Source organism: Benincasa hispida, chromosome 7 (assembly GCF_027475165.1).
Source record: "Benincasa hispida cultivar pf3 chromosome 7, pf3_genome.v1.1, whole genome shotgun sequence".
In the NCBI taxonomy this organism is placed as follows: Eukaryota; Viridiplantae; Streptophyta; class Magnoliopsida; order Cucurbitales; family Cucurbitaceae; genus Benincasa; species Benincasa hispida.
In genome coordinates, this window is record NC_143484.1 from 29659757 (window position 1) to 29670783 (window position 11027).

The following is an 11027-nucleotide window of genomic DNA, read 5'->3' on the forward strand; positions in this document are numbered from 1 at the left end:
TCCAAGAGGTTACACGACATCATGGGGTTCCGAAATCGATTATTACGAACCGAGATAAAATCTTCCTCAGTCATTTTTGGAAGGAAATATTCTCAATGATGGGAACAGTGTTAAAAAGAAGTACAACATTTCATCCCAAACTGATGGTCAAACGGAGAGGTTAAACCACTGTCTTGAGACCTATTTGAGGTATTTTTGCAACGAGCAACCTTCTAAATGGAGTAAGAGGATTCCTTGGGCTGAGATTTGGTACAACACCACATTCCATACATCAATTAAGACAACACCTGATCAAGTAGTCTTTGGTAGGAGACCTCCACCTTTAGTGTCGTATGGGAAAAAGAAAACAACAAATGGTGGAACAACAATTGATGGCCAGAGACACTGCCCTGAACGCTTTAAAAGAACATTTAGTAATTGCTCAAAGTCGTATGAAAAAGCATGTTGATCTACACGAAGGGAATTACATTTTGAGGTAGGGGATAAGATATTCCTGAAACTCCATCCTTGTAGACGATGGTCCCTAGCTAGAAAAATGTGTGAGAAGTTGGCTCCTAAATACTATGGTCCATATAAAATCATGGAACGAATTGGGAAAGTGACCTACAAGCTAGACCTTCCTCCTGAAGCCATTATACACAACATATTCCACATTTCTCAGTTGAAAAAGAAATTGGGGCAATCGACTCAAGTTCAACAAAACTTTGACAAAGGAGTTTGAATTACAGGTGATGCCTGATGCTATTTTAGGGATTCATTGGAATGGGGAGTTAGCTATGAAAGAGTAGTTGGTGAAATGGAAAAGCTTGCCAGAGAGTGAGGCTATATGAGAGTTGGTTTATTTGATGACTGAACAGTTTCCCCAATTCCACCTTGAGGGCAAGGTACAATTGAAGGTGGATGGTGTTGTTAAACCCCCAATTATTCACACTTATAAGAGGAAGGGTAGAAGAGGAATTACACTAAGAACATTTTGAGTAAAGGCCGGATTAGCTTTTAAGAAGAGGATCATCCACTCTCTCAAATGTGCTAGTTTTGTGTACTTTTCTTTACATGTTATTTCTCTTTATCAGTTTGTTGCTTAGTACGTATTACTTCTTTTGGACATTGTAATGGCAACCTTTCTTTATCAGTGATATCAATATATACATCTTGTCTTGTGTTGTTGTGTTGTTGGATTTTACTGAATGCAGGGAAGCAGTGACCTAACACATATATATTCAGATCCTTTGGCATTATGCCCTCGAAAATACTCCCATTCTCACATGCTTCTACATAGATAACCTGCAAAAATGTATACACCATCTAATATTACACAAAAGCTTTTCACAGTGCTTAGAAATTTGATCTCTCTCTCTAGCAGCATGTTTCTTCTTTAAAATTTCAATAAAGTCCATGGCATAGACAAAAGGCAAGTTGGGCATGCCTGGGAAAGAGTATATACACTAGCTTAGTAAAACAAAATTCAAAAGAAATCAGTTGAATTAGTCTTATCTTTTAAAACAACCCAAATACTCCAGGGCCTCCATGATCAGAAAGAATGGTAAACAAAAATCCTGTCATTTGGTTTGCTGTCCACAACTTTCCCACTCCCTCCATTAACAGCAGGTTTATTTCCCAGAAACACAGCATACTGATTCTGAGCAGTCACATGCTCCCCAGTGTAATCCTATACAGTATAAAGAATATAAACAAATTAAGCTGTTAGGTTTAGTTGCCAATTAACATGATATCTTAACAGAGAAGTCCAAGTTTTACCAACATTTACTTTTGCTTGTTGGACTTCTTTATCTAACCATTTCTTTAGCTCATCAGTTCATTTCCATGAATTTCTTATCCAGTCTGGCTTATAAACTTTTGTGGCTACTTTTTCTATTGAATTAAAATTCCTAAATGTACTCTTAAACCACAGAATGACCCAAAAACTAAAGTTGATGGAAGCAAATTTAATATCATATCATCTAACACGTACCTTGAGGACACCTGGATAAACATCTCCTTGTGGGTGGTTGATGATGATTCCAGGCCTTGGATTCAGCACATTTGTGGCTATATCATCATTACATAAACACCACAATATTTTAATCCTTCATTCCTCCTTTGTTCAGCAGTTGATAAGCATGGCAGATGGCCTATTCCCCCAAAAATCAAAAAACACCCCAAATTTCAATCAATTTCAAATTCTAATTTACAGAACTTAATTTCAAATTCCGAATACCTGATGCCTGTAATTCCCAAAACCCTGAAGAACCAGCTACAAGAACTGCCCATCTGGTAACCACTTTTTGATCATCTCACCACCACAAGGAGTGAAATTATCTTTCCATTCTGTACTTTTCAGAATAAAGAAAACCGTTTTATACTCTTGAAAATGTTGTTTTTTTTATTACGAATTACTCCTTCAAAGATCAAAGAACAGTGATCTATAGTAAAACTTTCAAGGATCTAAATGAATATTCTGGCTTCCTTATGAAGACATTGATTATACATTCAAAATTGTTTGCATTTGGGTCGAATTTAACATCCGACAGCCAACTATTTGAATAATTACACCTTGGTAGGAGGGCTAGTAAGAGAGGTCGCTCTTCAAATCCTGCAGGAACAGCAATCCTTGCACAAACATGGCATAAATTAACAATAGAACACGAATCCCTCTCTCCTCTTCAAATCTTGCAGGAACAGCAATCCTTGCACAAACATGGCATAAATTAACAATAGAACGTGAATCCCTCTTTCCAACAGACAATGAATCGCAGGTTGTTTCCAAACAGAAACCAAAATCAAGCAGCAACTTCTTGCTCTTTGGCAGCAAGCTCATTTTGAATGTGCTGAGGGACAACATCAAACTTGGCTAATTGCATTGTGTATGAAGCTCTGCCTTTTGTCATCCCCCTCAGCGTACTCACGTATTGAAACATCTCAGCTAAAGGAACCAGCGCATCCACAACCTGCATTCGTTCGAAACTTCGTTGATAATATGCACTACTGAACGTACAATTCATTAACGAGAATGAATGTGTGCAGTTATCGTGAATTTTATGTGGTGTGAAGGCATTTAGGTTTATGGCATACCTTCAGACCACCGGGCTTGTCACCAAAGCTATTGATCTGGCCTCTCCTGGAGTTGAGATCTCCAATTACGTCTCCGAGATGTTCCTCGGGGGTGACAACTTCGACTTTCATGATCGGTTCGAGCATTCTAGGACCTGCTTTCCTCATTCCTTCTCTGAAAGCTCCCCTAGCTGCAAGTTGAAAGGCCAAGACACTTGAATCTACATCGTGGTACGTACCATCAACTAGCACGGCACGAACATCAACCACAGGAAAGCCAGCAAGAACACCATTGCTCATACACTCTTCCAATCCCTTGACCACCCCCGGAATGTATTCTTTTGGCACTGCTCCACCCTTGATTTCACTTTTGAATTCATATCCACTGCCTGCCTCCATGGGTTCGAACCGCACTGTAATATCAGCAAACTGTCCTTGACCACCTGACTGTTTCTTGTGCACATACTTTACTTCTGACACTTTCGAAATACTTTCTCGGTAGTTAACTTGTGGCGCACCGACATTAGCTTCAACCTGTTTAAACCAAGCAATCAAATCATCCAATTCTATTGTTAGCTTAGCTTTAACAAAAATGGAGGTTTAAGCAATAAAGATTTACATACTTCAGAGTAAAATGTCAAGCAACATATACAAACCTTGAATTCCCTCTTAAGCCTGTCAACAATGATTTCAAGATGCAACTCTCCCATGCCTTCAATCACAGTTTGGTTTATCTCTTCATCACGGGAGAAGTGAAATGATGGGTCTTCTTGAGCCAACTTGATTAAACCAGTTGCCATCTTATCAACATCAGCTTTGGTTTTGGGCTCGATTGCGACCTTAATCACAGGATCAGGGAAGTCCATCCGTTCAAGTACAATAGGATGATCTGGGTCACACAAGGTTTCACCAGTAATGGTATCTTTAAGACCAGCTAGAGCGACAATATCCCCAGCAAGGGCTACCTTTACATCCTCTCTGCTGTTTGCATGCATTTCTAGAAGTCTACCAATTCTCTCTTTTTTTCCTTTGTTTGAGTTCAATACATAGGATCCTGCAGAAAGTTTACCAGCGTATACTCTCACAAATGTCAGTGATCCAACAAAAGGATCACTCATGATCTTGAAAGCTAGTCCAGAAAATGGTTCGTCATCATTGGCAGCCCTTTCAACAATCAGTTCTGGGTTCTCAGGGTCAGTTCCCTTCATGGGCGGCAAGTCGATTGGTGAAGGTAAATAGTCTACAACAGCATCAAGTAATGGCTGGACCCCTTTGTTTTTAAAAGCCGAGCCACACAGTACTGGAACAAAACAAGCAGATATTGTTCCCTTCCGAATAAGCTTCTTAATGGTGGACTCATCAGGTTCGATCCCTTCCAAATAGTTCTCCATAGCTTGATCATCCAACTCAACAACAGTCTCAATCATCTGTGATCGATAGTCTTGAGCAAGATCCACAAGGTCTTCTGGAATATCTTCATACTGAAACTTTGCACCCAACTCTTCTCCTGACCAAACTATAGCTTTCATCCTCACAAGATCAACAACACCCTTAAAGTTATCTTCAGAGCCAATTGGTAATTGAAGAACAAGCGGCTTAGCGCCCAAGTTCGTCACAATCATGTCTCTTGTTCGGAAAAAGTTCGCTCCAAGGCGATCCATTTTGTTGATGAAGCAAATCCTTGGCACACCATACTTATCAGCCTGCCTCCAAACAGTTTCCGACTGTGGTTCAACTCCAGCAACACTGTCAAATAGGCATATCGCTCCATCCAGTACTCTAAGTGCCCGCTCCACCTCAAGGGTAAAATCGACATGACCTGGAGTATCGATAATATTTATACGGTGTTTATTCCAAAATGTGGTAGTTGCAGCGGAAGTAATGGTAATTCCCCTTTCTTTTTCTTGCTCCATCCAATCCATTGTAGCTGCTCCCTCGTGTACTTCCCCTATCTTGTAGTTTCTTCCTGTGTAGTATAGAATACGTTCAGTTGTAGTCGTCTTACCGGCATCAATGTGAGCCATGATTCCGATATTCCTGTAATCTTCAAGTGGAACTGTACGCTTCCCATCTGCAAACAAAAGATGAAAACAAGCACATCCCTATTGAGTAGTTTCTTTGATAACTTGCATTAGTGAAAAAGGTAGACTTTTGTCTTAGAAAAGCATCAAACTAGAAAAATTCAGCAGTTGCACAACTTCAGTAAGGCCGTAACCAAGACCACAAAACAAACAAACAAAAAAAAATCAACAAGATTTCATAAATGTTATTAAAGAAACAAGGATCATTACAAAACTCTCCCCTGCAGGAAATGAAAAACTAGAACTGAAACCAATAGCCAAGAGTCGTCATATAGTTCTAATACTTCAGAACACATGGGATCTAATAATTTAAGGTATCAAAGGGGTATTAACAATAACGCACATTCATTAGCTACTCAAATTAAAATTTAAAGAATGTTGAGAACGAACAAGCAAGCAAACAATTCATTCAATAGCTATGGAGCTTCACGAATTCAAAACTCTGGCATAGAAGTACTCCGAAACCCCATCTTAAAAATGAAAATTTGAGATAGAAAGACAAGAAAGAATACCTTCGGCAGCCATGGCAAAGACAGAGAGATTGCGTCTGTTCTGTTGACGTGAATTACAAAGCTTAGAAGAAGCTGATGAACTGAAACGAAGGTTGGTACCAAAGAATTGGGAGCGGGAAGGTCGAGAAGAACGAAGGAGGAAGTGAGTTCGAGTGAGAGGCGTTGCAGGCCAACGCTGAGAGCCATTGAAACTGCAAACGGAAGAAGCTAATCTCACTGACTCTGCCGCCATCATCGTCTTCTTCCCTGCTCTCGGAAATGGAGATTTCGAGTCTGCTTCGGATTACAAGCCGTAGATATATTAGATAACGTCTCTCCTATTTCTTCTTCCTCGAAAATTGTTTTCCACAAACAGCCCTCTACAAACACAATAGTAACCTAATTGCCCTAACTAATAATTTCATTTTTCTTTATTAGCCTTGTGTTTTTTGTTTCTTTTTCCCTTTTCTTGAGGTAATTATTTAAAAAAAAAAAAAAAAAAAAAAAAAACACATTCGAGTCTCTAAACTTTTATAAAAGTAACAATTTTAGTCCCTAAACTTTAGTTTATAATAATTTAGTTCTTAAACTTTAGTATATAGTAATTTAGTCTTTGTATTTTCAAATTTGTAATAATGTAGTCCCTAACGTGAAAAAAAATGATCAAAATTAGATATCAATTTTAATTGTTTTATGATGTAGACTTTGTATTTTTTTAAAATACTGAGTCTTTTAGTTTATTGATTTAATTATGCAAAAATTTCATTAAATCTTAATACTAATTTCTACAATAGTACTAAATTTGTTACAAATTCTAAAGAACAAGAATTAAATTGTTACATGGAAAGTTCAGGAACTAAATTGTACAAAATTGAAAGTATAGAGATTAAATTATTACAAACCAAAGTTCAGAGACTAAATTGTCACTGCTATGAAAGTTTAGGGGCCAAAAATGATTTTTAACCTTTTTTCTAATTAATACTTAAAAAACCAAATTTGCCACAGATTTGAATCGTCGGCCCATATAATGTTATATTCTAAAACAAAAAAGTAACAATTATGTAGAGTTAAAATTTACCGACACAAATAAATCATCTTTAGGCTTAACTCAACCTGTCTTGTTTAAGTCTACAATGAAACATGTTAGACTAAGTTAACCTATGAGTCATCTCTTAATTTCAACAATGAGATAATAGCGAATAAGCAAATTTGATAATTAAGTGTAGCCTTGATTCTTGCTATAACTAGTAGACTCATGTTCGCCCTGTGATTTTGATTCTAAGCGTGCTTAAAATGATGAAGAAAATTGGTGATGAATGACTATAATGAATGAAGATGGATGAAAGAGTGATTTCTCTCTTTGTAAGAAAATCAGGTGATGTGTTGGTAGTGAATGCATGCACACCTTGTGAATGCATACAAGTTCTCTTAAGTCAGACCCAAGTATAAATCTAACTTAAGTTTCTTGGTGAGTCTAGGGTCGAATGCAGGGGCTCTAGAATACTCTAACGCAGACCTTGTTTTTGGATCTAATGCAGAGGTTTCCTAATTAATTTAAGAACTGTTGGTTATTTACACTAAGCTAATGGCACGCATGCAAGAAAAAATAGAAGTTCAGAGGGAAAAAGGGATTTATGGATGACGTGGTTCTAAGTGTAAGTTGCATGCGTTGATTTCTAGCAAGTTCAGCGAGCTTATATGAGCGGAATGAAGATGATAAAAATGCTTGTTTACACTCTAAATGTATGTGTATGCGTTGGAAACTCTATTCTTTAGTTTACGCCAAATTCAACATCTCTCAATACGAAAGCCACATGTAATCCTATCTCTAAGGTGCATGCATTGATCATAAAGAACATGCAAAGACACTAGCAACTCTATTTCTAGACTTGCTTCACACTCCGATTTAATGCGTTCAATAGTTAAATTGCTCTCTCGAGATACTTAACTACTTATCACTTTAATCAACTGATCAGGAAGACTTAAGCAACAGATTTCATGCTCTCATTAAGTCAGAAAATTCACAAACACACACAATTTCAAAGGTAAACAAATGGAGAAGTGATAAATGGCCGAAGATAAGATTGAATTAAAGATAACCAGTATTTATACAAACAATCGCAGCTTAATAAAATGAAATAGTGAATGGAAGTGAAGTGTGAAAAGTAGAAGTCAAGCTGCAGAGTTCAATCTCTTGTCCTCTTTGGTTTTATTTTATTTTTATTTTTTTTAATGCTTGCTACAACCAACGTGGTAAAGGAGTTGAAGATGATATCTCTCAAGCTTCTCTTCAACAACACCTCTTGATCAACGGTGAAATGGTGTCTTCCCTCCTACTTCTTGCTTGCAAACAACAAAGTCTATCTACTGGTGCTGAAGAAAATTTCTAACTGTCTGGCTCTAAAAGGTCTAACTTTGATTAAGGCGGCTTTTCCTTATATAGGCAAATCTCAACAACTTAGTGATTGGACTTGCATTAAATTCCATACCTTGGAACAGCCGTCAGCCACTTCTAAAATGTTCAGATACCACAGTTAGATGCTCATGCCTGTAAGTGGTGATTTGACAGGAAATGCACGAGCTAATGTATCCTTCATGTGTCGAATATTCTCGGACGCATACCCCTTGCGTTGCCCTTGGTTGCAACACTTAGTAAATTTCTTTGATTCCTACGTTGAAATGCATTAGTGAAGCAGCTTTTTACTTAAAATGATACTTTTGTATGAGTTTACTACATGTATGAAATTTCATGCATTTTTATTTCATAATGAGTGCATTTATATCACTAAAGATTCTATTTATTTCAACTTTAAGAGAATAATGACTTGTATTTTTACAGGTTATCAACCCATAGGTCAATTTTCCTATTTTCTATTTGACTGAGAGAATTTAGAGCTTAGTTGAGAAAAATCTTTTTCTAAATTTTGAATTATCACCCAAATGAATTTGTTAGAATGAAATTTAACGATCTAGGTTTGATCATTCTTTAATGTGTGTGATTAAGGCATTAGCATCATTGTTTTTAAATCACCAATTGACCAAAAAACTTAAACTTAAGAATAAAGGTTAAATGTAATATTATATAATCTAACTGTTGCTATTGTTTAACAATGGCATGTTCAACAAGTGTATCACTTTATGCCATGATTTTAATTTTACCACAATCTATAGGAGAACACTACCTCTTTAGACCAAGGCCACACTAGCAATCTTAAGTCACAACACTTCTATCTTCTTATACGAGAGCAAGGTTGAAGTCACCAAACTATATTTTTAGCTCCTAAAATGGTCAAATCTTAAATCATACCTTGAGAAAACTCATCAACCAAATATACTCAAAAACAAAAATTATTCAGCAACATAATTTTATATAGGTCTGTTTGGTGACTATTTCGTTTTTGAAAAGTAAGTATATTTCCTCTCATTTTTTACAATGGTTTGCATCTTTCTTAGGTACAATGGTTGAATTCTTAACCAAATTTCAAAAACAAAAACAAGTTTTTAAAGCTCATTTTTTTAGTTTTCAAAATTTAGCTTGGTTTTTTAAACTATCGGTAAAAAGTAGATAACAAAGAAAGAAATTTGGAAGGGGGAGTAGTGTCTATAAACTTAATTTTCAAAAACCAAAAATCAAAACAAGATGATTATCAAATGGGACCATAATTTTTACTTACAATTGTAGACATGTATGTTTCAATTATTTGTTTGGGAGAATTTAAGACTTTTATGAAATAGACATTTGCATTAACCAAGTAATTTTAAGGTAACGTAAGATATTCTGACATTTGGGATATGATTGACTTTACGACAGACATTTCATGATTTTGGAATGCCGTTCTAAAATATGAGATTTTGAGATAATTTTCATATTGGCACTTTTTTTTTTTTTTTTTTTTTTTTTTTTTTTTAGTTTTTGCCCTCTTTTCTTCTTTTATTCAATTAACTATATTTATGCTTTCCTATTTACATATGAAGTAAATTCTATTTAAATGGTATGATATGTATTAATATATAGCTCAATATTTTTTTTAATTCAAATCTAAACTGAAAAGTATTTGTTTATTTTACTTTTCAAATAGTGACCATCGATATATTTTTTTTTAAAAAAAAATAACAGTTTGATATTATTTCTTTAAAATTTGATGTACAAGAATCCATAAAAATAAATATTATCAACCATATAATTGTCTTTTTTTAAAATAAGTTGACGTACTTCAAATCTAAATCAAAATAAATATTTAAGGTTATTTCTTTTTATTAAAAAAATTCAAAACAATATACATCAGCTAATTTTTACAAAGCAAACATGAAATTTAATGTGAACCAATTTTATAACAACAAAATATTAAATTACATTTTGAGAAGAATAAAATATTAAATTTGTAAAGATATTAAAATGTTACATAAGTTCAATTATATTAAATTAATAAATAAAATATCCAAAAATAGAAGGATGTTTTTTTGAACAATACAACATTTCAAGACATTTTCATCCAGACATCCTTACCCCATGTGTGTGTGTGTATATATATATATATATTGCTAATCTCCTAAGACTGGTTTCGTTAATCCCTTTCTTTCCTATTTGAAGATGTTCTGGGGATTCTTTTGTGTTACTGGATTGGTTATCCTCCATTATATCTAGGAGTATTCATGGGTTGAAAGACTTTTTAGACCCATCCAATTGTTCGAGTTATAAATTTTTTTCAACCCGAATAACTCTTATTAAATTGGATTGGGTTGGTTCGGGTTAATTGGATCATTTATTTAAAAATTTTGTTATAAAAAGAACTAAAACGTAAATATGTAAAAATATAATTTAATTGTCTTCATATATTGAATTAAAATCAATAACTCAATTTCAATTTATATAGTGAAAATTATCTTTCTAAAGTGTAGAGAAACTATTTTAAGAGTTGTTGGAGAATAAATTATTCAAAAAATATTGGAATTAAAAAAATTAACATCAATATAGATATATATAAATAATTATATTATAAGTAATAAAAGAATATATTTTAAAGTTAATAATAAATTCGGGTTGGTTCGTGGGTTCATCTAATATAACTCAAACCGTACAAATTGGGTTGGGTTGATCGATTTTTTTGAGTCATCGAATTTTTTGAACACCACTAGTTATATTTGAAGAGGCTCGTGATGTAAACTGATTAATCGCTTTAATATATTTTCCTTTAGCCATCTCCTAAAAGGGTATAAAATTGGTTATGGCAACTTGGTAAATTGGATTGTAAATAAGGGCAGAAGTGTCAAAGTGATCTATGGGACCATGGACAGTTTTGAATTGGCAAAGAGCAGGTTTGGAATGGGCCACATAGGCTTGCAATTCCACACCACATATTATAGATGTGGTTTACCAAATCATTTTCACTTTCAACCAACTTGA

The 11027-nt window shown here is 34.8% G+C and overlaps 1 protein-coding gene and 1 pseudogene across 2 annotated transcripts; both read right to left on the bottom strand.

Moving 5' to 3' along the window:
• Positions 1–1311: 1311 nt before the first annotated feature.
• Positions 1312–2700, bottom strand: LOC120081011 (vacuolar-processing enzyme-like; annotated as a pseudogene). The gene is made up of 4 exons (XR_016530479.1): positions 2637–2700; positions 2219–2281; positions 1973–2132; positions 1312–1669 (listed from the first exon to the last, which is right to left on the bottom strand). The product of XR_016530479.1 is annotated as a vacuolar-processing enzyme-like (transcript).
• SCO1 (Translation elongation factor EFG/EF2 protein) lies at positions 2356–6032 on the bottom strand. Its single transcript, XM_039036209.2, has 4 exons — positions 5645–6032; positions 3708–5122; positions 3073–3585; positions 2356–2948 (listed from the first exon to the last, which is right to left on the bottom strand). Exons 1-4 carry the CDS (start codon positions 5877–5879, stop codon positions 2781–2783), a joined length of 2331 nt encoding a protein of 776 aa, XP_038892137.1. The 5' UTR covers positions 5880–6032; the 3' UTR covers positions 2356–2780.
• Between the last annotated feature and the right edge of the window lie 4995 nt (positions 6033–11027).